Below are 27,922 nucleotides of genomic sequence, written 5' to 3'. Positions count from 1 at the left end.
AGGGGTTGGTGCCAGAGATGACCAGGTTGTGGGAATTGACAGGTAGTGCCTCGGAGGCATGACCAACACCAGGAGGTACTGATGTGCAGGGGGCAAGTACCACCCAGCTGGAGGTCAATAAAGTTGTCCTGTACTTGGAGTGGGGTCCCGTGTGTGGTCACTGGACGTCACTGGGCCCCAAGAGCCAGGTTGGCGGTAGCACCAAGGACCTTCCCATGCAGGGGAAGGAGGAGAGGTAGCACCAGAGGGCGCTGACCCCAGCGTTCCTGCCTCAAAGTCCCAGTGCCTTGGCCTCTCCCCTTAGGAACCCTGCGCAGGGACATGGCCCAGAACCTGCCACCCTCACCAACCTCTTTAATTGCACCTGCTTCACCCATCCCTAGGTGTTTGGGCACGATGGTCCCAGAGGAAGCCCCAACCCCATCCCTGGACGTCCCCAGCGGCAAGGGCTCAGCCCCACAGTCACCCTCCTGTCCTCACCGGATACTGGACGTTGGTCCAGCAGGGGTGCTGAGAAGGATGAAGAGGAGGCCGCCCACTTCCTCCCCGCCGACCCCAGGCCGGGAAGGCAGGAAGGACGCACAACTGCTCTAACCACTTCTACCCTCCTGGGTCTGCGGTGGTGGTACTGGGAGCTATGAGGAGGGAAGGGAGACCCAGAGAAGCCCCCAAGGGCCTTGACCGTCCCTGCCTCTTCCTAGAAGACCTTGGCCAAGGGACCGGGAAGTGCTGGCTCAGTTGGGTGATGGAGGGGGCTGTTCTTCTAGGTCCTGCCATCTCTGGGCTGGGTTAAGAACTCAGACCCCCTGTCCTAGCTTCTTTGACTGAGAGGCCAGACCTCTAGGCCTGGGGAAATTAAGAGGAGTGCTGGTGGGCAAGGCGAATGTTGTGTCTCCCACTCACTTCCCCTGCCTGGCCCACTGTGACCCCATCACACTGTCTGCCTCCCTAGAACACTCTCCCTGTACCACCCCCTAGCCTGGCTGACTCCTTCCCATTCTCCACACCTCAGGAAGGAGCATCCCTTCCTCCGAGCGGCCTGCCCTGTGCCCCTAAGTGGTTCAGGTTCCTCCCCGGTGCATCCTTCTACTTCCGTTCTTATCCCTCAGTGTATCACCCTACCTGTCAAAATCTGCCACTGGACTGTGAGTTCTCTGAGGGCAGGTACCAAGGGGCTTGGCTCGTGTTTGTGCCCCACAGCTCAGCGCCAGACTGGACTCAGGGCAGGCTCTTGGAACCCATCAACTGAGGGGGGATAGACAGCTTTAAAGACCACACTCACAGTTAGTCTGGGCCCAGGGCTCCCTCTGGTGGCAGAGGGAGACCTTACACCTGAGCCCTAGAACCTGAGCTGGGAGGAAAGTAGGGCGAGTACCGGGCAAAGAAGGCAGGTGAACAATTCCGCACCCCAGCCCCAAATATCGAGGTGCACAAAGATGAGGATACTTGGGAGCATATTAGAAAATAGCTTATGTTACAACAACGACAAAAAAACCTATAAAAACATTTCATCCCAGGGAAAGCCTCCAGGGCTGGGAGGTGGGGGTGGTCAGAGCACATGGACTGTCCAGATCTGGGACGCCCGGTCCTTGGCCACCTCCCACAGCACTGCGTGGTCCCGGTCATAGCCCCGGCCGCCTGTGGGAAGGGGTAAGAGATGGGGAAGATGGTCAGAGATTGCTGAGGACTCCACTGCCCGCAGCCGCCTCAGGTGCCTTCTCCCGCACACGAGCCCCCTTACCCTTCACATCCAGGATCCGGCCTTCGAACATCTCGCTGCAGATGTGGCCCGATTCGCTGATGCTCCACGTCTGGCGGGGCAGGCGGCTCTCAGCCCACAGTACCACCTTGGAGCCCGTGCTGGGGGGCCCAATCACCTGCAGGCTCATGGTAGGGGCCACCTGAGGCCCCAGCAGGTGATCAGGCACTGTTCCTCCCCACAGGGTCTCCTCCAGCCCGACACCCTTGACACGCCCAGCTTTGAATCCTGGCTCTCGTGGACTGTGACCCTGGGCCAATCTCTTAATTCTTCTGAGTTTTGTTTTCCTTGGGGATGGGAATCCCTGAGTGCTGGCTGTTGTGAGGGTTCGGTGTGAAAGACCATCAAAGGTCTGGAAAAATAGTAGCTCGTCCAGGAAGACTTTCATGGCTGACTCCCAACGCACAGGATTTAACATCGGACAAGCTCTCACACACTAATTGACTGTGTGACTTTCAGCTTGTTACTTAACTTCTCTGTGCTCTAGTTTCCTCACCTATGAAATGGAGAGTAAGTAAAAGACGAAACCCCTTCGATGGCCTACAAAGGTGCGCACCGCCGTAACCTTCCCTCCCGAGAGCCTTTCCACTTGTTGCTGCCTCTGCCTGGAACACTCTTCCTTCGCACATCTACACAGATGGCTCCCTCAAATGCCACCCTCTGGGGGAGAGTCGGCCTTGTCACAGCTACGGGTACTCCCTAGTCTCCTCTAGTTACTTTTTTCTCCTGCGCTTCGCATCACCTAAGGCACAGAGATATTTGACTCATTTAAATTGTCTCTGTCTCTCCCCTCCTACGATGTAGGCTTCGGGAGGGCAGGAGTCATTTCTGTCTTCTCACTGCTGTATTCCCGGCCCCTAGAACAGGGCCTAGCACATAGTAGGTGCTCGGGAGATGTTTGTCGAGTGAATCTATCATCATTATTATTATTGTTTAATGTTTATTTATTCTTTTTTTTTTTTTTTTTTTTTTTAAATTTTTTTTTTTTTTCAACGTTTATTTATTTTTGGGACAGAGAGAGACAGAGCATGAACGGGCGAGGGGCAGAGAGAGAGGGAGACACAGAATCGGAAACAGGCTCCAGGCTCTGAGCCATCAGCCCAGAGCCCGACGCGGGGCTCGAACTCCCGGACCGCGAGATCGTGACCTGGCTGAAGTCAGACGCTTAACCGACTGCGCCACCCAGGCGCCCCAATGTTTATTTATTCTTGAGAGAGAGAGAGAGAGAGAGAGAGAGAGCGCGTGCGCACAAGTGGGGGAGGGGCAGAGAGAGAGGGAGACACAGAATCCGAAGCAGGCTCCAGGCTCTGAGCTGTCAGCACAGAGCCCGATGCGGGGCTCGAACTCACGAGCCGTGAGATCGTGACCTGAGCCGAAGTCGGAGGCTTAACCGACTGAGCCACCCAGGCGCCCCATGAATCTGTCATTACTAATAGGACCCAAGTTCTCCCCAGGATATCAGAGCTGGCAGGTCCCTTAGAAGGGTCTGGTTCAACAGATGGGGAACCGAGGCCCAGAGAAGAGCCCGAACTGCCCAGGGAAGCGGCGCCTGCATCCTCTACCTGCCCAGGGTCCTGGCATCTGTGTGTATCTCTCTATCTCTCTGGCCCAAGGGCAGGTCCTGCTTCTGACGGGCAGGCTGGCATTTCCCCTGGAAACGGGCCTTTGAGTGCCTGAGGCTCTGGGGTCCCTGTCCCCGCCCCTCAACTCGTACCTGGTTCTTGAGCAGCCCGTCCTCATAGTACCAGATGAAGCTGCCTCCCTCTTGGGGCTGGGAGACCACCACACGGCCCGCCTTCATGTCCTCCACATGGTCCGGCATGGCCAGGAATCCCCTCAGTGCGGTATTCCAGAGGCGGAAATAAGCCCGGCGCTGGTGAGCAGGGGAGGCTGAGTGAGGGACCCCTGGGCAGGGATGCTCCCACCTGGGCCCCCGACACCCTCAACTCTGGACCCGCCAGGATCCCAAGCTCCCAAGCCCTCCTCCATGCCCTGAACCCTTCCTGGGCCCTGCTTCTAAGCCACCCTTTCTTTCACACCCATGCACCGGGGGGCACATCCGTGGTGCACACCCACGGCCACACGGCTCCGCGTCCACAAACACCCACAGCCGTGTGCAGAGGGACGCACTGGCAGCAACACCCAAGGTCCACACGGTGGCACAGAAGTTTGTGGCAGATACAAACACACGGATACACACAGCCGTGCAAACACGCTTCCTAAGTGATGTGCAGGCCCCTCCCCCGGCCTACCCCACACCCCATGTTTGCTAAAAGGATGGATGTATGCAGGAATACAGACACACACACTCACACACACACACACACACGTCCATGCTGAAGAAGTACCGTGGTGGGGAGGGCATCCAGCTGTCACACATCAGACCAGGCTCTGCCACAAATCGGCCGGCGGCCTTGAATAGTGGTGATGGTAATAACAGAAGAATCATACCTAACGTGTGTGGAATGCCTACCCACTCAAGTACCATCCTGCGGGCTTTATAAACACTGTCTGTCTTTAGTCCTCCAGAAAATTCCATCATATATGTCATCCTCATTTTATTTTATTTTAAAAAATTTAATGTTTTATTTATTCTTGAGAGAGAGAGAGAGAGAGACAGAGCATGAGCGAGGGAGGGGCAGAGAGAGAGGGAGACACAGAATCCGAAGCAGGCTCCAGGCTCTGAGCTGTCAGCACAGAGCCCGACACGGGGCTTGAACTCACAAGTGGTGAGATCATGACCTGAGCCGAAATCAGACGCATAACCGACTAAGCCACCCAGGCACCCCCTCATTTTATTTTATTCAACAGATTTTATTTTTTTAGTTTTTTTGGTAAGTAATCTCTACACCCAACATGGGGCTCAAACTCACGACCCTGAGATCAAGAGTCATGTGCTCTACCGGGGCGCCTGGGTGGCGCAGTCGGTTAAGCGTCCGACTTCAGCCAGGTCACGATCTCGCGGTCCGGGAGTTCGAGCCCCGCGTCGGGCTCTGGGCTCATGGCTCGGAGCCTGGAGCCTGTTTCCGATTCTGTGTCTCCCTCTCTCTCTGCCCCTCCCCCGTTCATGCTCTGTCTCTCTCTGTCCCAAAAATAAATAAACGTTGAAAAAAAAAAAAAAGAGTCATGTGCTCTACCAACTGAGCCAGCCAGGCACCCTTATGTCATCCCTCTTTTAAAGATGAAGAAATTGAGGGGCGCCTGGGCGGCTCAGTTGGTTAAGCATCCGACTTCGGCTCAGGTCATGATCTCACAGTTCGTGAGTTTAATCCTCGCGTCGGGCTCTGTGCTGACAGCTCAGAGCCTGGAGCCTGCTTCAGATTCTGTGTCTCCCTCTCTCCCTGCCCCTCCCCTGCTTGCACTCTGTCTCTCTCTTTCTCAAAAATAAATAAACATTAAGAAATTCTTTTTTAACATTTAAAGATGAGGACAGTGAGGTCCATGGAGGTACAGTACTTGCCCAAGATTACAGAGCGAATCCTTGTTCCCTTCTGTGGACCTTTATTTCCCCAACTGTAAATGTGAGGGCCGGAGATAACCTCCAAGGTTTCTTCTAGAAATGATGCCCTAAGAGTGTGAATACAAGGGCCACACAAATACCCTCATACTGTCTCAACAGTGTCACAAAAACAGGCACGTGTAGTCATATACACACCTCACACCCAACCGTGTCACCTGCGAAGCACAGACACGTGGATACAAATGATATCACGGCCACAGAAATATCCTCAGACAGGCATGTGTGCGTGCCCACACACACACACACACACACACACACACACACACACACCACGGCCATGCCTCCACCTCAACGCACATGCACATAAATGGGAAACAGGTCCAGACACGTGCTCACAGACGGAGAAACTCAGGAGTGGATAGTGTCTCCCAGAGTGAGGCCTGCTTATTATTGCTGATTGGTACGTGAGATGATTTTTAACCCTAAGTGGATGAACTTATTGCTAAAAATTCAACGGTACTGTGTTTATTATCATGTCAAGTAAAGAAAAATCATACATACACATCAAACCCATGATTTTATGGTTATCAGCCCTTAGGATAAGGACAAAGTGTAAAAAACAAGTGAGTTGGTTTAGAGAAAAGTGTTAAGTAGATAATGGTTCAAGAGGAATGACAACGTGGCAAAACTGTGACAAAAATACACAAAGGCTGAGTTTGGGAAATATGGGAAACACACAACCCGACACGCTACCCACCTGCTTGATGGGGTAGAGGGAACCCACCCTCTGCGTCCCGCTGTAAGTCAGCCAGTTGGTGATCTCACAGCTGCCCACCAGCCACTGGCGTCCCCGGAAGTCACTGTGCTCACACAGCACCCAGCTGGGTTCAGCAGGTGCCAGAGATGCAGAGAGGAAGACAGACAGACACACAGACAGAGGAGGAGGCACAGATGAGAGAACATTCTCCGTCTCCTTTTCTCTCATGCTGAGACTTCTCTGCCTGGTGTTAGGGTCCCGAGGAAGGAGAGGGAGGCTGGGAAGTGGCAGTTTGCAGAGCAGAGGGTCCTGGAGAACCTGGGCTGGGGTCCAAGACCCTCCTTAGCCTGAACCTTTCCCTCCCTCCTGGATGGGGGCGGGGAGTGGAGGGGAGGTGGGAAGGGGCAAGAGGCCAGAGACCCAGCCCTCGCTCCCTAGCAGCCCCCGCCCTTATGCCCCCCCAACACACTCACACGCCCCCCCTGATCCGCACGGACAGCACGTGGTTGTTGAAGCCCTCGGCTTGCAGGCTGCGGACCTCCCTGTCCAGCTCGATCTCCTTCCCTTCAAAACACTCCAGTCCATACAGAAAAATGGAGGGCTCTGAAAAGTGCTGGGGCCAGGGGTATGGAGAAGGGGTGAGGCTGAGAGAGCCCCGGCGCCAGACTCAGCCCCCAATTCCAGATACTCCGATTCCCAGATCAGTATTTCAGGCCCTCTTCCCTCCTGAGGTCTGCCTCACAGGGTCCTGGGCTCCTGGACACCCCCAGCTGGGTGTCCCCCAGATTCTCAGATGCAGCATGTACCAGACTGGGCCCCCTACTGTCCCCTCAAACCTCCCCCTAGTGCCAGTCCATGGTACTTCTAAGAACAGTAATAATAATAATAATAATATGGGTAATTATAGCAGTTCTCACGTATTCGGGGCTTACCACACACCAGATTCTGTGCTAAGTGTTTTACCTGACCTCGTTATAACTTCTCAACAACCTTATAAGGTAGGTGCTCTGATTATCCCTGCTTAACAGAGGGGAAACTGAGTCTGGAGGAGATTAAACCACTTGCTCAAATCCCTCGAGCTGGGCTTCAGAATCCGGTCTGTCTGCGTTCAGAGCCCAGCACATAGTTGTAAAGCTTGGACTCAGCAGCTGGGCTGCCTCTGGGAGAACCTGGCTCTGCTTGTTACCAGCTGTGTGACCTGGGGCAAGTCGCATGACCTCTCTGTGCCTCAGTTTCACATGTGGAAAAGGGAGCGGATGGTAGTAACAAACCTCTTCGGGCTTTGGTGAGGACTAAACATCTTAGTGCATGGAAGCCTTTGAAACACTGCCCAGAGCCTGGTAGGGGCTCAGTGGTCAGCTGTCTGCTGTGCTCTAACAGCGGGCCCACCCGGTCCTATAGACTCTGACTCCTTAACATGGCCTGTGTCACGTCCCTCCGTCTCCTCCCTGGTGCAGGACATCATCGTTTATTCTGGCTTACTGTAGCAGCAACCCCACTGCCTTGTCCCACCCTTCTGTCCTCCACCGCGCAGCAGAGATGGCTCTCTGTTCCACTCCTTCCTGCACAGAAGCCCCACCTCAGCAGTCTGGCTGCCGTCCCCTGCCCACCCCAGAGGCGCTAGTCCCTACTGTCCCCATACCACCTCTGCATCTGGACACACCACTCTGCATTGTAATCTTTATGTCAGTGTGGTCATGGGTTCCTTGACATCAGGGCTGTGTCTGGTTTGTGTCAGTGTCCCCAAGACCTGTCACAGTGGGTGCTCAATAAATCTCTAGTAAGTGGAACTGACTTTGAAGCCATGGGGTCAGGGGAAGCTGGGGTCGTTCTGAGGAAGACTGGATTCAAGCCCCAGCAGCCGAGCCGACAGTGAGGACAGACTCGGCGCCCACACTCCCCCAGCAGCATCCCCTGCCTCAGTGGTTGCCCGGAACTGGACAAGGGTACTCACCAGGGGTACCTTCTGGAGAGAGCCCAGGACTCCGGAGGCTAGGCAGCCCATGGCCGTGAGAGTGGGAAACTCGCCCTCGGAGAGAATGTGCTGGTCACCTTCAAAGTTCTTCTCATCAAACAGGATCCAGCTAGGGAAGGGGAAGAGTAGGAGGGCATAAGTAGGTATTTGAGCCTGCCCTGTCCTGTGCTTGGCCTTCCCAGACCCTCTGAGATGCAGCAGAGTGGATGCAGACTTGATTGTGACCACCCCCCCCCCGCCACCCCTCGTCTATGGGAGGTCAAGGATGAACAGGCCCTGAGCAGCAGAGACTGAGGTCAAGACTTAAGAACTGACTGGATGAAATCCTGCTGCCCCTATGGAGGGAAATTTGGCAACATCGAGCAGAACTCTGTTCACAATTACTCGCAGTCCCATTTCGTGGAATCTCAAAACCTCCTTCAAAAACATGAAATGGCACACGCACAAGCCTTTTCATACAGCACTGTCTGCAAGGACAAAGAGTGGAAGCAGCCTGAGTGTCCATCAGTGGCGGATTGTTGAATCAACTAAGAGTGTCGAGGATAATAATACAGCAGTAAAAAGGAATGAGAAAGAGCTCTTAAGGGGATGTAAAGTGATCTCCAAACTGTTAGGGAAAAAAGGTGCAGAACAGCGTTTATAGTCTGCTTCTCTTAAAAAAAAAAAAATTGAGGGGCGCCTGGGTGGCGCAGTCGGTTGAGCGTCCGACTTCAGCCAGGTCACGATCTCGCGGTCCGGGAGTTCGAGCCCCGCGTCGGGCTCTGGGCTGATGGCTCGGAGCCTGGAGCCTGCTTCCGATTCTGTGTCTCCCTCTCTCTCTGCCCCTCCCCCGTTCATGCTCTGTCTGTCTCTGTCCCAAAAATAAATAAACGTTGAAAAAAAAAAATTAAAAAAAAAAAAGAAAATGAGGGAGAAGGGCAACAAATATACTTGGCTTCTATAGTTAGATGCAAATTTATGTAAGAGAGTATATTTGCTTATATTTTCATAAAAAAAACCCAATAGATGAATTAACTAAACACTAAAAAGAGAAAGAAAAAGATTACCTATGGGGAAGGAGCGGGGGGAAAGATCGCAGGGATAGAGATAGATCTTATTGACTGACTTGGCTTTGGAACTGTTCTGGACTGAATGTCTCTCCAAAATTCACATGTTGAAGCCCTAACCTCAAAAACGATGGCCTTTGGAAGGTTCACATGAGGTCAGGAGGGTGGCGCCCCATGATGGGAACAGTGTCCCTATAAGAGGAGGAAGTGCTGTCTCCACTAGGTGAGGACACAGGAAGAAGGCTGCTATCTACCAGCCAGGAAGCAAGCCCTCACAGGAGAGCCAAATGAACCTGCACCTTGACTTTGAACTTCCCAGCCTCCAGAACTGTGATAAAACAAATACCTGTTGTTCAAACACACCCCCCACCCCCAGTCTATGATATTTTGTTAGCAGCCCAAGCTAAGACAGGGATATTGTAAATGCTTTATGTAATGCAAAAACAATTAGGGGTGCCTGGGTGGCTCAGTCGGTTGAGCTTCTGACTCTTGGTTTCAGCTCAGGTGATGATCCCAGGGTCATGGGATCGAGCCCCATGTCGGCTCCACACTGAGCATGGAGCCTGCTTAAAATACTCTCTCTCTCTCTCTCTCTCTCTCTCTCTCTCTCTCTCTCTCTTCCTGTGCCCCTCTCCCCCACTTGTGCATGCTCTCTCTCTAAAAAAATAAATAAAAATGAAAAGTATTCTTAAAAATTTAAATAAATTAAATAAAACAAATGAACCTAACTGTATATCAGGTTGGTGGCATAACCACACACACACACAAGTATTATTTCAAATGTCTTAAAAATGATATTTTGAACTGTTCATACCAAAAGGGATTTTAGTGAATGTCCCGAGGACAAAAAGAACCACGGAGAAGCCTCAAACAGCATTCACTGCTTTATGCTGTTAGTAGTAATTTAGTATTATAGTTTTGAAACACCCAGCTTCCATCTAAATACCATTGGAATCAGAGTCCCTTGGTACATAACTGATTCCAAGTTTAGGGGAAAAATGTACAAAGTGATCCTAGAGCATCTTATTGTACCAGAAAAACAAGGAAATCACAAAAAAACTATTGGAGTCATCTCAGAAGCAGGCAACCTGAAGGGGCTCCCATTTGCCAAAGATAGAATGATTAGAGCACAGAAATGCACTAAGACATTTCAATTGCATATAAATCCATGCATTCGTAACAACACTTAAAAAACAATACTTCATTACTCAGCTCTCGAGGTTGCTAGGGCACCAACCAGTTCAGAAATTATCCTGAAAATTGATCAAGAGAATTGATCCTTGGAAAAGGAGCAAACTGCCTTTTTTGTATAAAGTATTTCAGGTAAGCAAATAGTTGAAAAGGAAAGTTCTTTTTTATGGAAGTATTCCAAATAACATCTATAGAAGGAATACCCAAAATCTTAAAACCATCATTTTGCAACCTCTAAAGAATTAGTGAGTCTAGGCAAATATCATCAGTGGATGCTAAAACCATTAGGTGAGAGATAAATTGCAGATCTTATAATGTAGGCATCTTGATATCATTAAAGGTGGGACAGCCAGACCTGTGCATGAGGTAATGTAGTAAGAAGTACAGGGTACCACCTACATAGATTTCTTGCCCAGAAAACACCCTGAATCTCATCAAGCCTTCAGATCTACCAGTTTACAGGAAATATGGGGCACAAAGGGGAAAAAAGACACCACAAGGAAGCAATGAGCCAAATACAGAAGATGGGAAACTTACAGGGCAAATTACTGGGTTTCTTTAAACAAACAAATGGTATAAAACAAAGGGAAGGAAGGGGAACTACTATAAATTAAAGACCAATTGACCAAAAGCAATGTGTGGACCTTGTTTGGATTCTGAGAAAAACAAACCAATTTCACAAAGGCATTTTTTGAGACAATGGGAGAAATTTGAACATAGACTGGGTACTAGGTAATATTAACAAGTTATTTATTTTAGAAGATGTGATAATAAACTGTGGCTATGCGGGTTGGGAGGGTTTCTTTCTTATTAGAGATATATGTTGAAGTATTTACCTGTGAAACTTTATGTTTAGTTGGGGATTTTTTTTTTTTTTTTTTGGTCTATTTATTTGTTTTGAGAGAGAGAGAGAGAGAGAGAGAGAGAGAGCACAAGCAAGGAAAGGGCAGAGAGAGGGAGAGGATCCCAAGCAGGCTCGGAGCTGACAGCCCAGTGCCCAGAGCCCGATGAGGGGCTCGAACACACAAACTGTGAGATCATGACCTGAGCTGAAACCAAGAGTTGGATGGTTAACCAACTGAGCCACCCAGGCGCCCCAAGGGTTGGGGATTTTAAATCCTCCACTAAAAAGGAAAGAAAAGAAAAGAAAAGAAAAGAAAAGAAAAGAAAAGAAAAGAAAAGGCAGAGAGATACATGAAACAAGATTGGGGTTCTTTATATTATACCATCAGGTTTTAGGTTTTCCATTAAAACTTTATTTTACTTTGTTTGTGTTAAGATTGAATGCTTCGGGACAAAATAGCTAATCTCAAGGAAGCCCAAGGAAAGAAATCATTTGAAAGACCTTCCTGCAGCCCAGATCTCCAAGCTGAGTTAAGCACTTCTGGGCAGGTGCGCCCCACTTCCCACCTCCCCCACGTCCTCACCTGCCGCCGTGGACACGGCAGGACTGGGGCTGGAAGGAGGCAGGCAGAGAGGTCTGGTCATCTTCGAAGGAGATGTGGTCGCCCAGGAAGTTGGGGCCGGAGAAAAACTGAATCTGGAGGTAGAGACAGAAAGAGATGAGAATGGAGGGCGATGCAGTGGGAGAGAATGGGGAAAAGGAGACAGACCCCCACAGGCTCCTTACCTTTGAGACAAAGTGCAGATTGTGCTCCCCGACCTGCAGGGAGGGCCCAAAGTTTCGAGACTCAAGGAGAGTGCCAGACTCTAGCCTCAGTTTCCCTACCCTTTCCAAGGCACTCCCGCTCCTCAGGCAGGCATTAGCTCCGCCCCTTCCCAGAGGCCCCGCCCCACGCGCGCCTAGCCGGCTTCTTCCAGTTCCGCCCCCACCGCGGGGGCACCTCCCAGGCACTAAGCCCCTCCCCCATGGCCCCGCCCCCACCGCCGGCACGCACCTGCAGGACTGGCTGCAGCGAGGCGAGGGCGCTGTTGCCCGCTCCCCAGTCATCGCAGTTGCGGTACACGCCCTTCTCCAGGACGTACTGCTCCCCGGAGAAGCCCACCTTCTCATAGGCCACCCACCTGCAGGAAGGACGGGGCGCGGGTCAGCAGGGCGAAACCGGCTCCTCCGCTGGAGCCGCTCCAGACCCGCCTAGCTCCCGGAGCCAGGGTCACTCACACGCCGCTGAGCACGTGGATGGCCTGCGTGTGGGGGCCGTGTCGCGCCAGCTCCACGTCCGGCAATGCCTCGCTCACCTCCACGCCGTGCCCTTCGAAGTCCATGGCCTCAAACAGCACCACGGCCGGGTTCCCGAAGTCCTGGGCCCCAGGGATAGTCAGGTTTCTCCTGCCCACCCACGGAAACCCCAAGGAGTGCCCAGGCCCCGCGGACGCAGCCCACCAGGGGACTTTGGAATGAGGCGGATCAGTGAGTGTGGCCCGGGGAAAGGCAGCAGGCCGGAGAGAAGCTAGACCTCAGGGAACACTTCCAGCTGCTCTGGAGAACAGGGAAAGAGAGCACAAACTCTTCGCTCAACAGATTGTACTGGGGGGAGTCCGCCTGTACCCACAGGCAGAGGGATGGCCCAGTTGCTCCTGCTTACCGTCCGGATGACCCTCAGGGAGGTCAGCACCTCGTCATAGCCTCCCCAGTGTGACCAATCAGGATATTCCCCTTCCTCCAGCAGATACTGGTGGCCCCGGAAGCCTGCTTTCTGGTAGCCCACCCAGCTGGGAAAAGGCAGAGGCAGACAGACAGGGTCAGGGAAGGACCTCGGGTGGGTAAGACAGCTACCCCCACCCCTAGGCAGCCCGGGGCATTCCCCATCTCTGAGGGTAGAGGCCAGAAGGGAGGATGAAGTAGAAGGAAAGGTTCTGAGTCCTCACCAGCCCCCAAGAACTCGCAGGGACCCCACGGAGGCCAGGTGGGGGCTCTGGCTGTCCTCTGGTTTCTGAAGGTTGTAGATGTCTCTGCTTACTTCCCAGCTCTGGCCCTGAAAGCCTGTGGCCTCATAAACCACAACCTGGCAGAAAGGGTGGTGGGAGGGTTGTGGGGAGGCATCTGGACCCAAATACACTCAGCCAGCCCAGATGGCTCTGCCCAGCCTCAGCCCAGAGCTAAGTCCTCCTACTCTCTCACTGAGCTCCATTCCCTTAGGTAACTCCTGCCTCTTCTCTGACCTCTGACCTGGTCCTTACACATCAGAAGCCATTTCCCAGTGAGCTCATAGGATTCCACCCTTCCAGACCCAGCTTCTCAGCTTCTGTTTCCCAGCACTCTCTTCTCCTGTCTTCCACTTCAGCCTATGAGAGCCATACAAATACACACAACCCACCCAAAGGCCCTCCTTGACCCTGCAGCCCAGACTCTTACCTTGGGCTCCCCTGGCCTCTCCACATTTGGGCAGCCCTGCAGAGGAGACAGAGCTGAGACACCAGCCCAGAGATAGAGGAAGACAGATGGGGCTGGTGACTCAGGAATTACTTGATCCTGAGACCCCCCTAAAAATGCCCAACCCCGTGACTTCCCTCTCCCCCATCCCTTGGGTTAATTCCCCCTGTCCTCAGCCCCCGTTCCCAGAAGCAGCTCCCAGGCCCTGCTTCTTCCCCCAGGCTCCAGGACAAGGTAACTTGGGACCACCTGCCCCTTACCAATCTCATGGGCTTTAAGGAGCCCACACTGGGGTCTGATGTACCCCAGGCCTCCGAGGTGGGGTATTCTCCAGGCTCCAGGATGTAGGGAGTGCCTTCAAAGAAGGGTTTAGGGTACAGCAGCCACCTGGTGGGGGGGAGGCAGAGAGGCGGCTGTATCCCAGATACCCAGGGACACAGACTGGTGGATGGGGGGAAGGCTTAGAGGGAAGAAGTTTTAGGAGAAGAGGCCCCCCAGCAAGGGGATGCTGGGGGATATTTCAGGCCCCCATAATCTTTTTTTTTAATTTTTTTAAATGTTGATTTATTTTTGAAAGAGAGAGACAGAGACAGAGCACGGTGGAGGGGAGGGGCAGAGACAGACAGAAACACAGAATCTGAAGCAGGCTCTAGGCTCCAAGCTGTCAGCACAGAGCCCGAAGCAGGGCTCAAACTCATGGACCAAGAGATCATGGCCTGAGCCGAAGTCAGAGGCTTAACCGACTGAGCCACCCAGGCACCCCAGGCCCCCATAATCTCTTGCAGTAACCACTCCATCAGTCCCCCTTCCTCTGGCCTGGCACTCTCTAATTTCATGCAGCAGCTGGAGAGTTCTCTCCTGCACACATACCCACTTAGGGACCCCAAGTAGTTCCCCGTTAGCCCACAATACAGCCCAGATGCACAGAGGCCCTTTGATCTGTCTCCCTGCCTTCTTCCTGGGCCTCACATCTCCCCACTTGCTGCCTTCTTGGGCCAGCCTGAACTTTCGAGGCTTAGATCTCTCACCTCTGGGCCTTGGCGGGTGTTGTTCCCTCTGCTAGATATACTCTTCCCCATTCAATTAACAAATATTTTAGAGGCATCAACCCTGTGCTGGCCTCTGCTTCAGGCATCAGGGATACAGCAGTGAACAAAATATACAAAAGCCCTTCGTGCCCTGCTCTCACTGTGCTGAGATTCTTCTGGGGCCAATTCACCCCAGCTGAGGTGCTTCCTCCTCCAAGAAGGCTTCTCTGACTTCAGGTGCTCTTCTCTGGTTTGGTGCTTTTCTATGCTCCCCCATCCCAGAACTCTGCCACCGTCTTCTTACTCGACTGTGGCCTCCAGTAGACTAAGCACTTCTTGAGGGCAAGAGCTGTGTCCTATCACCTCTATGTCCCCAGCACAATGAATGCCAAATGAAGGGATTCCAGAATAGCCCAGACTCACAGTCCTGCAGAGACAGTGGCAGATGCCACCTGCAGGGGCCTCTCCAGGCCCTGGGGGTCCTCCAAGGCATCCGTTAGCTTCACTTGCTCCCCCTTGAGGCTCTCTTCAGAGTACAAGATGATCTCTGGGGTAATGTAGTCCTGCAGAAGGAGAGAGGTGGAAAAGGAAGAGTGAAACAGAACCCCTCAGAGACTACCTCCCCACCAGTATCTGCTTCCTCAAGTCTGTCCAGCCCAGGCCCCAGGGAACTTCTGGGAAACCTCTGTGGCCATCTCCGCAGAAGCCAGGAGGGTGACTGGGGTGTTCTCTGCAAGGTCGGCCACACGAGCCTGAGACCAAAGCCCTTTCTTTGGCGCTGGGCCTTTGGTACCGGTTACCAAAGTTCCCAGCAAGAGCCTGCCAATTGCCATGCCCCGGATAGCCTGATTTCCAGCCCAGTTGAGAGACGAACTGGATGGACAGCCACTTCCTGAGGCCTAACTTTGACTCTTCCTCTGTGTACAATTCCCGCCCTTGTCCGGACTGGCTTCTACCCACATCTTATCCTAGGCAGCAGCGGATCCTATCTGCATTCTGGGTGTTTCTTCCCCACTAGGATCGTTTTCATTCCCTCACTCCTCATCAAACGCTTAGGAAGCATCTACTGAGGGCAGGGGACGATGCTAAGGGCGTGCCCTACCCCATCCCACTTGGCCCTCCCAACGGGAGTTATGACTCCATTCACAGGCTAGGAAAGTGAGGCTCAGTGAAGTTGAGCGGCCTGCCCGAGGGCACAAAGCCTGTGCGTAGCAGGGCAAAGAACAGAGCAATGTAGTTTTTGTTCTCTGTTGCAACCAGCACCTCCCACGTGCCTGGAACACACTAGGCACCCAATCAATGCTGAACGAATGACATGAAACTAGGTCCACCTGACTTCAAAGCCCTTGTTTTTTTTCTCCCGTACCTCGTTACCTCCTACATGAAGATGAATTTATTGTGAGAAGCTCACAATAAATTGTCCACAAACACTTGGGTGTTTCTGGAGAGGCTTTCAAAACTATTCCCCCTTCGCATAGCTGGGCCACTGCCCTAGTTAAGACTCGTCAGCTCTCGCCCTCTCTTACCAGGAGGATTGCAACAGCTCTGTCTTAGGGTTATTTGTACTTTCATTAAAAAAAAAAAAAAAAAAAAAAAAAAAAAAAAAAAATCTGATCGGCCTTGCTTTCAGAGCTATTGCTTTCTCTTCTGTGTCTCCCTGGTGGTCAAGATGGTGTTACCCAGCTTAATTTTGGTAGTTTGTAAATTTGGGTTATGAAAACGGTATTTTCCCCCCACTTTACGGATATGAAACTAGAATATTGACTATGCCTTTTCATTTTTTTTTTCATTTTTTTTAACGTTTATTTATTTTTTTAATTTTTTTTTCAACGTTTTTTATTTATTTTTGGGACAGAGAGAGACAGAGCATGAACGGGGGAGGGTCAGAGAGAGGGAGACACAGAATCTGAAACAGGCTCCAGGCTCTGAGCTGTCAGCACAGAGCCCGGCGCGGGGCTTGAACTCACTGACCGCGAGATCATGACCTGAGCCGAAGTCGGCCGCTTAACCGACTGAGCCACCCAGGCACCCCTTGACTATGCCTTTTCAAACCACACACCTCTCCCTCAAAATTCAGAGGGGCCCCTCACCTGGAAATCACAGCCCTGCCTCATGTTCCCGGCTCAGGGATTTCTCCTCCCGGCAGCCAGAGAGATGTTTATAAATCCCTAATCTGCTTATATGGCTTTCCTGCTTCAAACCCAACCCTCATACGCTCATGTACATGAGTCCTGCAGGGCAGAGGGCAGAGGGCAGGTCTCCTCCTCCAACCCACTGCCTGGCACGGTGCCTGGCACACAGCAAACTACTAAGCAGCATCAGTGAGCAAATGAATGAACAGACGCCTGTGGCACCCTAAGTCTGCATGTGGGCCTGAAATCCTGGGCCCTGGGTGGTGGGCCAGCACCCACAGACCCTTCCCCCCATTTCTGTTGCTCTAACCGAACCTTCTCCAATGCCAGCTCAGACTTCCCCAGGCTGCTTTCCGAAGCTGGGGCTTGGCCTCTGCCTGCCCCTCCCCAAGCCAGGCTGTGCACCCCAAAACCTCTTTCTTCCCCAGGTGGCTTGGAGGTCAAGAAGCTAGAGGCGACTACCTATAGACAACTCCAGGCACCTGCGGCTGTCCCCTTCCTCAGGAGCTGGGGCCTGGGGAAGGCAGGGCAACATCTGACCCCCGCTCCCAGCCACTCACCCGGACAACCCGCCTCAGGGAGCCAATGCCTTGCTTGCTCCATGCTGGCGACAGGGCTCCTAGTTCCAAATCTCCTTCCGGCAGGACCAGCTTCCGGCCCCGGAACTCTGGTTCTTCGTATAGCACCCAACTGTGGGCACAGAGACCCAGGGTCAGTGGTGGGGAGAGGACGTACCCACAAGGCGGGGTGGCTGAAAGGGGTTTCTGCCAGGTTGGCCTGGGCACATCTCACTGCCCCGGCATCCCCCAGGTCCACAAGCAGCCCCCCAGCCCCGCCCTGGCAGTCTGCGCTCACCAGCCTCGAACCACCCTCACGGAGGCCATGCTGGCCCAGCCGGAGGTGTCGGCAACGTCTTGCCAGACCTCCTTGCTGCTGCCTTGGCAGCCAGGCTCTGAGAAGAGGATCATCTGGAGAAGACACAGAGGAAATCCTCAGGCCCTGTCCCTAGGTCCTTGCTTCCGGCTGCCCCCCCACCCCACGTGCCCACCCTACCTTTCCAGGCCTGGTGTTCCGCTTGCCCTGGGTCTTCAATGCTGGGCTCTGGCATGGAGGTGATAAAAAGTCTTACAGAGTTGCCTCCTTACCGCCTCCCCACAACCTGCCATTCCGAGGATCCCACATATTCCCTGTTGGCCTCCACTCCCAAGGAGCTGGCCTGCAGAGGATGTCACCAACCTCCAGGGACCTTGTCACCCCATCCCAGGGGTGGGTGCCTCTTGCTCCCCTTCCCCAGCTTCCAAGAGATCAGGGCCACTAAGCCCTTTGGACTTCACAGTGCAAACCTTCTGCTGTGTGAATAGGGCAACTGAGGCCCAGAAAGAATTGGCTTGTGTAAGGTCACACTGAACTAGACATCAGACCCAATCCTCTGGCTTCTCGAGACTCTGTTCCCAGCACCATGGTCCTCATACCATCCAGACCCTGCCCCAGGCGAGGCCAGGCACCCTCCCTTGCTCACCCAAGGCCTCACTCACCCACTCCTCCAGGGGCCGGGCACATGCAGGTTTCTCTGGCAGTGGCCTTTCACTGCAGAGCAGAGGCAGCTGTCCTGGCACCTTCCTGAGCCCTGGTGCCACGTGGGGTGGCAGAGCAGACAGTTTTGTGCCCAGTGGTTCCAAGGTGGGGGCCTCCTGGGTGCCAGGCACCCGACCGCCAAAGAGAAGGCTGCCTCCAAGACGGGAAATGGGCCTGCTCCCCGCCTGCCACTCGGGCCCCAGCTCTGGGTGGGGGCCCTTGGCATCTGCTACGTGCTTCTTCATCATCTCCAGAGGAGAACTAGAGGCCTGGGGGGACCTGGCAGGGCGAGAGGCCCAGGAGGAGCTGGGCCTGGAGCTCTCCTGCCTACGCTGGAGCTTCTCATCATCGCTTAAGTAAGGATTCTCTGGTTCTTCCTCCTCTTCTTCCTCCTCCTCCTCTTTCTCTTCTCGTGTGGGCACCTCTTGGGGGCCGGGTCCCAGCACGCATGGGCCAGGCTGGTCCTCCTCGATGGCGGGCAACGTGGCGTACATGGCCAGGTAGGAGGAGCGGGGGGCTCGTGGCAGCCGGTGAGTACGGAGGATCTCCGGGGGCTCCATGCTCCGCAGAGTATCCAGAAAAATCTCCAGGTCAGCAGCCAGGGCCACCTCCTCCTCCTTGGCTGTCTCTGGGAGCATCTTGCCCTCAATGGAGTCAGGGACAAGCTGCGACTCTAGACTGGCCTCTGCCCCCATCAGTACTGGGGCAGGAAGGCCTCCCGGGCTGGGGGACAACTTGCCCACGGAGGAGAGGGCAGGGAGAACAGCAGTGTCCTGGACAATCACTTTCTGGGTGGAAAACGGAGCAGCAGAAGCACCAGGACCCTGGACAGCCTCCTTTTGGGTTGGAAATGAGATGGGGCTCACTGCAGAGCCGCCAACAACCTCACCCTGCTGGGGGGGGCGGAGAGTGGAAGCAGTCAGGCCTCGAACAGCCTCATCCTTGATGAGAGGAGCAAGGCCGCCTTCTATACTCTGGACAGCCTCTTTTTGGGAGCTAGGGCTGCCTTCTGGGGCCTGGACAACCTTGGCTGGCTTGGGGGATGAGGTGACGGGAGCACTGCGACCCTGCACAACCTCTTTCTGGGCGGAGGGTGGGTCAGCCAGAACACCAGGGCCCTGTGCTCTCTCTTTCTGGGTAAAGGAGAAAATAGTGACATCTTCAGAGTCCTGAACAAACTTATTCCTTGGGGGGGACGAAGCAGAAAGCCCTCCTGAGCTGGGGACAGCCTTCCTCCTTGTAGAAGATGGAGCAAGAGGCTGTCCAGGGACTGTAACAACCACCTCGGTCTTCACCGCGGGCGGGATGGTGACAGCAGAGGGATCTGTGAGTCCTTCCCTCTTTACAGAGGGCAGCGCCTGGGGTCCCCTGGGCTTGCCACTGAGCTGGGTCCTGGGGTGAGTAGGCACCACAGGCTGCTCTGGAGGATGGACTGGGCCCGGGGAGGGGGGATGGGCCTGGTGTCTGGGAGAGGAAGGTAATGGTGCATGGTCCTGAGAAGTCTGGAGAGGGAGCTGGGTGGAGCGGGGGGCTCCCTGCACCCTGGGGACCTCAGAGGCTCTGGCCTCTGGGGCTCTGCTCTGGTCTTGGTCTGGGTGAGCGGCAGGGACGTCCAGGTTCTGAGGTGGGTGTACATCCTCTGGGACGCGTGCAGGGGCCAGAGCAGATCTGTCCTTTGGCTCTGCCATCCCCGTGTCAGGCAGCTGCCCCAAGGCTGCCCCCACCGTGCTGCCCAGACCCGGGCTCCTTGGCACAACAGCCGTGGGCCTGGGAAGCCGGCTGGCAGGTAGGCTACGCTCGCCAGGCACAAGGCTACTGATCAGCTCCCGGGCTTGACTGCGGCTAGGTGAGCCCTCAGCTTGGGGGCTCACCACCACTGCCCGTGCGACGCGAGCAACATTGCGGCCCCGTGGCAGGGCCTCGCCCGAGAGCACTGGCCCCACAGTCACAGAGCTGTTCACCCGTCGCTCCACATGCCCTCCCACCACCACGGTGGTCTGCACAGTGCGTGTCACTCGCCGTTCCTCGAGGCTCCGGGGGCTCCCGCTGATGAGACTTACACCCGGGTGGGGGCTTGGCTCGCGGGGCCCAGGCAGGGGCACCAAAATCTCAGTCCTGGCCACGGCTCCCCGGCTTGCTGGCTCAGTCCTGGGCTCCTGGGGACTGCCATCGCCCTGGCCTACGGCCTCCTTCAGCCTTCCCACTGGCCTTTTCTCCTTGGGGGCTAGTATGTACTTCTTGGAAAAGATGGGCCCATGGCTCTGGAAGCTCCTGGAGTCAGCCTCATCCCGGGGTCCCTGGCAATTTATCGTTGTTTCTTCCTGTGCTGCAAAACCATTGACTTCCTCTCGGCCGTGGCTGTACTCAAGCGTCTCCTCCGGGGGGGCTTCTATCCGGGCCCCCGACACCAGGGACACCTTGTGAAAACGGTGTCTCATCTCTTCCTGGGCAGGGGGCCGCCGCCACATCAGCGTGGCACTCACCACTGGAGCCTCAGCCTGAGCTGGGGGCCCACCTGCCTCCTCCATGTTGGGCCCCAGCAACCTGTCCTGAGGCGTCCTTGGCTCACTGTAGTCCAGCTGCCTGCAGATGGTGCCAGGAAGAAGAGAGACAGAGTCAGGGGGTGGTGAGAGTGATTCTCGGCAGCACAGAGGCACCACCCCTGCCGAGCCCGAGCTCAGTAACCCCAGGCAAGTCATTTGACTTTTTGGGTCTTTGTTTCTTCATCTGTAAAATGGGCGTGATACTCCCAGCTCTCCCACTATCTCCCCACTTTCAGATGGTCCCCAATGCCAGGGGTTCTTCAAGGGGTGAACTTGAGGCCTGAGCCTAAAGGAGAGAGAAGGGAGACAGCAAAAAAGCATATGGGGCAGACTCACTGGTCTATGGAAGGGGCTGCAACTCTGCCCAAGGAGCCCTGGGTCTAGTCCTCCAAGGAGCCAAAAACTAGAAAACCAGGCAACTGTTCTGACCCTGTTCCTGACCATTATAAGGGAGGGAAGGAAAGGTGGGCTGTGACCTCAGGCAAAGCTGAGCTTCCCCTGACCCTATCGCTTACTAGCTGGATGATCTTGGGCCGGCCGCTTCTCCCCTTCGAGCTTCAGGGTCCCCAGCCACAAAACTGGAACGGTAAGGATATGTTTCATAGTTATTGTCCGGCTCCAGTAAGAGAAAAAGAATGAAAAGTCGCTTAAAAATGAAACCACTGGGGCACCTGGGTGGCTCGGTCAGCTAAGCGTCTGACTTCAGCTCTGGTCACGATCTCGTGGCTCGTGCGTTCGAGCCCTGCATCAGGCTCTGCACTGACAGCGCGGAGCCTGCTTTGGATCCTCTGTCTTCCTCTCTCTCTGCCCCTCCCCAGCTCTCTCTTTCTCTCTCAAAAATAAGTAAACATTAAAAAATAAAAAGGAAACCACTGGCGCATAGATTTCCCACAGTCGCCTCGGAGAACCGTGACCAAATGTTAGCAGGTGTGCACACGCGTGTACCGGCAAGAGCATGTTGGTGATAGCTGTCCGAGCCTAAGTGCACATCTGAGTGCATCTGTGGGCCTGAACGAAGCCCAGCAGGACACAGCACTTTGGATTTGAATGTATTTTCCCTCAATTTTCTCCTCTGGGATTATTTGTGCAGATGAAGAAACTGAGGGTCAGAGAAGAGGAGCGGCAGGCCGAGGGTGACAGAGATGCCGAGTCGCCAGGCTGCGGTTAGAAATCACGTCTGAGGGGCGCCTGGGTGGCTCAGTCGGTTGAGCGGCCGACTTCGGCTCAGGTCATGATTTCGCGGTCCGTGAGTTCCAGCCCCGTGTCGGGCTCTGTGCTGCCAGCTCAGAGCCTGGAGCCTGTTTCAGATTCTGTGTCTCCCTCTCTCTGACCCTCCCCCGTTCATGCTCTATCTCTCTCTGTCTCAAAAATAAATAAACGTTAAAAAAAAAATTTTTTTTTTTAAAGAAATCACGTCTGAGTCCGTGTCCAGACAGCCTCCTCCTGTCCCCTAGGCCAAGGCTCTGAGCATATCCCGCTATTCCTGTGAGCCTCTTCAGTAGACACATCTCAAATTCCGATCTTGAGAGCCGGGGCCTGGGTCTTACTTTGTTTTCTGACACTCCCTCGATCTCTCTGGGTCTCCATTACCTCCTTTACTGGATAGGGGGTCATAATACCAACTGCCCAAGAAGAAGACCTCTGTTTTCTAGAAACTCTCAGGTGAATCTCTCTGGTTTAATAGGAATAGTAATAATAGCGGCACCTGGGTGGCTCAGGTGGTTAAGCATCCGACTTCGGCTCAGGTCATGATCTCACGGTTCGTGGGTTCGAGCCCCGCGTCGGGCTCTGTGGTGACAGCTCAGAGCCTGGAGCTTGCTTTGGATTCTGTCTCCCTCTCTCTCTGCTATCTCCTCCCATTTCTTCTCCTGCTCTGTCTCTCTCTCTCTCTCAAAAATAAATAAACATTAAAAAGAATGGTAATAGTAATAATAACAGCCATGTGTTGAGGGCTTACTCTGGGCCAGGCTTGCTAGCTGCTTTATGTTCATTGTCCTACTGAATCTTCAAAAGAATCTCATGCATTTGATGCCTCAAAGAATAACTTATAAACAAACATTCCCATTTTGCAGAAGAGGACAAAAAAAGGCTCATGGAGGTTAAGAAACTCGCCCAGACTCTGCGCTGTCAGCGCAGAACCTGTTTGAGATTCTCCCTCTCTCTCTGCCCCTCCCCTGCTTGCACTCTCTCTGTCTTTCTCAAAAAGAAAAAAGAAAAGAAACTTGCCCAGAATCACACAGCGGCAGAGGCAAGACTGAACCCCAACTCTATATGCTTAACCACCAAACCAAACTCCTTAATGTAATTATCTGGTGAACGGAGACCCTGGTTTGGGGGTTTACTTTTTTTGTTGTTTTATTAAATTTTTTAAACATGTATTCATTTTTGAGAGAGAGACAGAGAGATAGCATGAATGGGAAAGGGGCAGAGAGAGAGGGAAACACAGAATCCGAAGCAGGCTCCAGGCCCTGAGCTGTCAGCACAGAGCCCGTGGGCTCGAATTCACGGACCGCGAGATCATGACCTGAGCCGAAGAAGTTCGAGGCTCAATGCTCAACTGACTGAGCCACCCAGGCGCCCCTGGAGGTTTACTTTTAAAGGGAACCACAGTAGTCCTGGAGGGACCACCCAGCCCCCACCCCAACTTCCAAGCTGCACTGACCAAGACAGTCTTATTGTCAGATCTCAAGGACCCAAGAGGTCAGGCCTTTCATCCTTAGCCTCAGGGCCAGCCTGTCTTTAAGGCCACTCCTCCTATCCATGAGGCAGCCCCTGGGGGCCATTATAAGAGAAGCTAAGGCCAGAAATGCACCTATGCCCCCAACTTCCCTCCCCCATTTCTATCTTCTTTCCTCCTGAGAGCCTGGTGGAACCCAGAACTTTGATCCTGCTCTGTGGCCCTCACAGTGACTCAGGTTTTATGAGGAGCAGAGATGAAAGGGGTTGAGGCCCAGGGAAGCCTGCTTGACTCCAGAACCATGGAAGCTATGAGTGTCCCTGGAACAGCCTTGTGAATGGGAAAGGTAGGGGGCTGGCATGAATCCCCAATCCTTTCCTCAGACCAGAATTCCTGAGAGCAGGACACAACCAGATGCCTGAGGCCCTAGATCACAGCCCTTGGCTGAGGCCCTGGCCTCCTCCTGTCCTCACTAAGGGGTCCCTTTTCTTCCATCAGAACCCTGTCTGCTTGCTGGGACTCCTGACAAGGAGCTCACCTTTTCGCTGAGCCCCCCACTGAGTCTCCTCTTAATTTCTGAAAAAATAGTAAGTACGATTTCAGTGAGATTCCCTACCCCCGAGGGCATTGATAGTAAGTGGCAGAGCCTGGGTTTTAAGTCATTGATCGATTGATTGATTGATTGATTCATTCATTCATTCATTCATCCAATGCTAACAGTTTTAGGTGATGTGCTAGGCCCTGCTTTGTTGTACCCAGAAGTGGTATCCTAGGAGTCCAGGGATCAAAGAATTCGATTTAAAAACAGGAACCACATTTGGAAGGCCCCATTGGTTTTGGCAAAGCAACAGAAGAGCTTCAAAGGAAGCCACTGGTCATCAGATCAAATACTGTAAATGACCTACCAGCAAGTAGGATTCCACGCCTTTCTCAAGCCAGCCCAGCCCGTGAGCAACACCCCTGCCAGTCACTCATTCCATAAACATGTGCTCATCGCCTTCTGCCTGCACATTTCTAGGATACAGAGGTCACCATTTGACAGTTGACCTGTCCCATCCCTGGACAGTCATGACTGCTAAAGTGTTCTTCAAACTCTGCTGGAAATCTGCCTGCCCATAGCTGCCCCCTTTCATCCTTGCTCTGAAGACACCCCCCGATGACCCAGGATGCCCTTTCTAGGCTAGCAGCAGTCCTCATTCCCACACCCATCTCTTTTTCAGGGGCCCAGACCAACATGGGCCTGTTGGCAGGGTGACTGTGACCTCCAAGCGAGGTGTGTGGGGCAGGAAAAGGGAGAGGCTGAGGAGGGGGTGGGGGGAGTGTGGGAAAGAGCCTCGTCTAACCCAACAAGTCCTGGATTCTCCCCGCTTACCTGTGAGTCACCCCCAAACTAGGCCAAACCAGTCCACGGGCCCACAGGCCCACAAACACACGCTGCGTCACACAGGCACACACTGACACACAGTCACTAGCACGGACCCACCGAGTCACACAGGCACAAAGACAGACCAGGACGCTTACACGGACCCACACGGTCAGACACAGAGTCAGAGTTACAGACACTCAGAGACACAGCGGACATGCAGGTCACACACGCACGGAAACACACAGACACAATGACACACGCGCCTGTTCACAAGACACACAGGCCACTCACAGCCGTCCCCCTCCTCCTCCTCGTGAAATCTGCCTGCACTTGAACACGGACACACACATGGACGCACACGTATCTTACACATTCCCACTTACAGCCCCAACTGTGTCGCGCCTCCCCCCTGCCCCAATATCTGCCAATCCTGGCCCAGATATGCTTCCCCAGAAAGGGGACCTAGAAGGAGGCTACCCCTGGAGGTCTGCTTCCTGCTTCTGCACCTGAGCCTTAGCCTCTGGTCAGAGTCTGTCATTAGCTACCTAGTCCCCAAATAGCCAGGGAGTGGCAGATAGAGCCCAGGTCCCCTCAGCTGAACCTACTGCTTCTTCCTTCTCCTCTCCGAGGCCTGCCTCCGCTGCCTACCTTCCCTCTCTCTGCAGCCCTTCTCTCCCAGCTGGGGCACCGGAGCAGGTCTCTGAGCAAGCCTGGGTCCACCTCTCCCTCTTCCTTGCCACAGGACGAGGTACCCCAACTCCTGCCCAGGGGCCTGGGCATTCCTGCTGCTGCCAAATCCACCTCCGCGAGGTCCCTGTAAACCCTCTACGGCAACCGCATTCGACCCTCTGCTGTCTGCACAGGACCAGCGAAGCCTCCGGGAGAGGCAGGATAAAGCAGTGGTTAGAGCACAGGCATCCAGGTTCAAATATCTGACCCCTTTGCTTTCTAGTTGACTTTGGGCAAGTGATGTAACCTCTCTGAGCCTTAGTGTCCCTATCGTAATGGGGGCGGTGAGCAACTTTAGTCCAACTTCATGGGGCTATTTGAGGACTGAAACGAATTATGCTTAGAAAACAAGCCACAAATAATAGCCACCACCATCATCACTAGGAACTTTTCAGAGCCCGGTTTGAGGCCTGGCGGCCCTAGAGATGTCACCCCCTCCTCAGTGAGTTTGAGGGGACCCACCCTTCTAGCTCTGGGCCTACCAGGCAGATTTAGGAGAGTCATTTCAATACAAATAAAAACCAAGGCTTGGGAGCCTTGCGCTGTTCCTATGGTAGCCACCCCAGAGCCAGGTAGGGTAATTATGCTGCGACCGAGGGGTTAGTAACAAGCATCCCTACTATTTGGACAGACCAACTCCTGGAGTTCAAAGCATGTCCTGTGTCCACCTCCTCCTTCCTCACCTCCAGCTACCAAATCTACTCAACAACTCAAGACCCAGAGAGGTTAAGCAGCTTGCCCCCGGACACCCAGCGCTTAGGCTGGGTGCCCATTCGCAGGCTGGGTCTGAGGTCTCCTGAACAGCACCAGGGAGTGAGTGGTGGGTGTTGCTGAGAAGGTGACCCTCCCCCATCCCTTCTCTGACAGGCTATCCCCCTCCTCAGGTGGACAGAGGAGGAGAGCGGCAGTCGTTCCTGGAGGCAGCCTGTGGGTGAGGGGAGGGAGAGGAGGGCAGAGCTGGGGTCGGGTGGAGATGGTAGAGTCAGCTCATGCTCAGGGAGCTGAATGAATGAGCCTTGAATTGGAAAAGCCCAGAGACCAGAGACCCGAGAGCGGGACAGCCAGGCCGGTTTCCCCTCCTGTTGTCGCCCCGTGTGGGGACTGACCTGTACTCACCGTCTGTGTGGGGATCTAGGTGTCCAGTGGGCCCGGAGCTCCTGCCGCTGGGCTGTGATCTCCCGATGCGGTGGGGCTCTCGGCCGGGGTTCCTGGGGCAGGTCTGTCAGGCACCCCGTGATGGGGCGGGGCCCCTGGGGAGGCTCCCGCCAGCCCCTGGATTCCTCAGGGCCGCAGGGGTGGAGAGCTGGTTGGGCCGGTTTAGGCTCCTCGTGCTCCTCCCCAGGTGCCTGCCCATGGCCCTGTAGGGTGATAGTGATGCGGTAGCGGGTCCTCCTGGCAGAGGGACTCCGGGGCAGGGTCTGGGCTGGATCTGGCAGCGCCGGCCCTGCTGGCACAGGCTCGCCCTTTGCCCCCTGGGCCGTGGGGAAGGATGCTGGGCGGGGCAACAGGTCTTCCAGGCGGCCGTGTGGCTCAGGCCTCAGAGGAACGTCTGGAGCAGTGTAGGGGGGTTGCAGGCAAGCGCAGCCTGAGGTTCCTTGTTCCAAACACCCAGGAGCAGCAGCGGGCACGAGGGCCAAGTCTCGAGCAGTCTCTGCTGCCAGCGCCAGGCTCTCCGGTCCCACGGGGGCACAGTTGGCCAGGTCAGAAGCACTGCCCACAGCTGGCCTCTGTAGGCGCCCCAGGGGTTGAGTGGGTCCCCCTGAGCTGTGTCGTCTCTTCCAAAGCCAGGAACCACGGCTCCCTGCCCGAAGGTCCCATTCTGAGCAGCTCTGGGATTGGGCCTGGGGGAAAGCAGAGACAGGGGTCCGGCGACAGCACTTTCCCCTGTCCCCCCAAGCGCCTCTGAACACCCTTGACTGCCCTCCTTGGCACAGGAGAAGCTGAGCAGAGCTGCCGTAAGGCCCGTGAGAACTAGACAAAAGGGCAGAGCTCTGGGAAGGCCCACGGCATTTAACTCACCCCCTCCCATTCTACATATGAGGAAAGTGAGGCCCAGAGAGGACACTGACTTGACTAAAGTCACTCAGTGAGGGCCCAACTCTCAGGCCGACTGCTGCCTTCCCAGGCATCCACAGGCCTCTGGCCCTGTGGCACCAGCTGCTCTGGGGATTAGGGGCTGCATGGGCATGCGTGCTACAAGTGCCTGTGGCCTCTGCCTGCTTCGGGCTTCCAGACAGCTCGCAGCCCCCTCCCCAGTACCCTCACAGCCTGAGATTTCCAAACACACTGGGCGCAGAGGTGCACCTGAGCCGTGGGGGAGCCAGGGAAGGGGGTTCCCCCGAAAGTGGGG

At 54.5% G+C, this 27,922-nt stretch overlaps 1 protein-coding gene across 1 annotated transcript in view; it reads right to left on the bottom strand.

Moving 5' to 3' along the window:
* Window positions 1-1,452: 1,452 nt before the first annotated feature.
* The window catches only part of CRYBG2 (crystallin beta-gamma domain containing 2), a 29,927-nt gene continuing 3,457 nt past the window's right edge, over window positions 1,453-27,922 (bottom strand). Inside the window, exons 3-22 of the mRNA XM_047873738.1 lie at window positions 26,689-27,413; window positions 18,218-20,840; window positions 17,736-17,783; window positions 17,538-17,650; window positions 17,243-17,372; window positions 14,974-15,113; window positions 13,783-13,909; window positions 13,505-13,540; window positions 13,018-13,154; window positions 12,735-12,861; window positions 12,311-12,450; window positions 12,087-12,213; window positions 11,819-11,851; window positions 11,616-11,728; window positions 7,931-8,060; window positions 6,450-6,589; window positions 5,977-6,100; window positions 3,474-3,632; window positions 1,742-1,901; window positions 1,453-1,638 (exon numbers count right to left, since the gene is read on the bottom strand). Coding sequence (XP_047729694.1) covers window positions 1,550-1,638; window positions 1,742-1,901; window positions 3,474-3,632; window positions 5,977-6,100; window positions 6,450-6,589; window positions 7,931-8,060; window positions 11,616-11,728; window positions 11,819-11,851; window positions 12,087-12,213; window positions 12,311-12,450; window positions 12,735-12,861; window positions 13,018-13,154; window positions 13,505-13,540; window positions 13,783-13,909; window positions 14,974-15,113; window positions 17,243-17,372; window positions 17,538-17,650; window positions 17,736-17,783; window positions 18,218-20,840; window positions 26,689-27,413 — 5,421 coding nt within the window. The 3' untranslated portion in view covers window positions 1,453-1,549. The remainder of the gene's footprint in view (window positions 1,639-1,741; window positions 1,902-3,473; window positions 3,633-5,976; window positions 6,101-6,449; window positions 6,590-7,930; window positions 8,061-11,615; window positions 11,729-11,818; window positions 11,852-12,086; window positions 12,214-12,310; window positions 12,451-12,734; window positions 12,862-13,017; window positions 13,155-13,504; window positions 13,541-13,782; window positions 13,910-14,973; window positions 15,114-17,242; window positions 17,373-17,537; window positions 17,651-17,735; window positions 17,784-18,217; window positions 20,841-26,688; window positions 27,414-27,922) is intronic.

This window comes from Prionailurus viverrinus, chromosome C1 (assembly GCF_022837055.1).
Source record: "Prionailurus viverrinus isolate Anna chromosome C1, UM_Priviv_1.0, whole genome shotgun sequence".
NCBI classification, from domain to species: Eukaryota; Metazoa; Chordata; class Mammalia; order Carnivora; family Felidae; genus Prionailurus; species Prionailurus viverrinus.
Note: the sequence above shows the minus strand (reverse complement) of the source record. Positions and strands in the feature narration are given on the sequence as shown.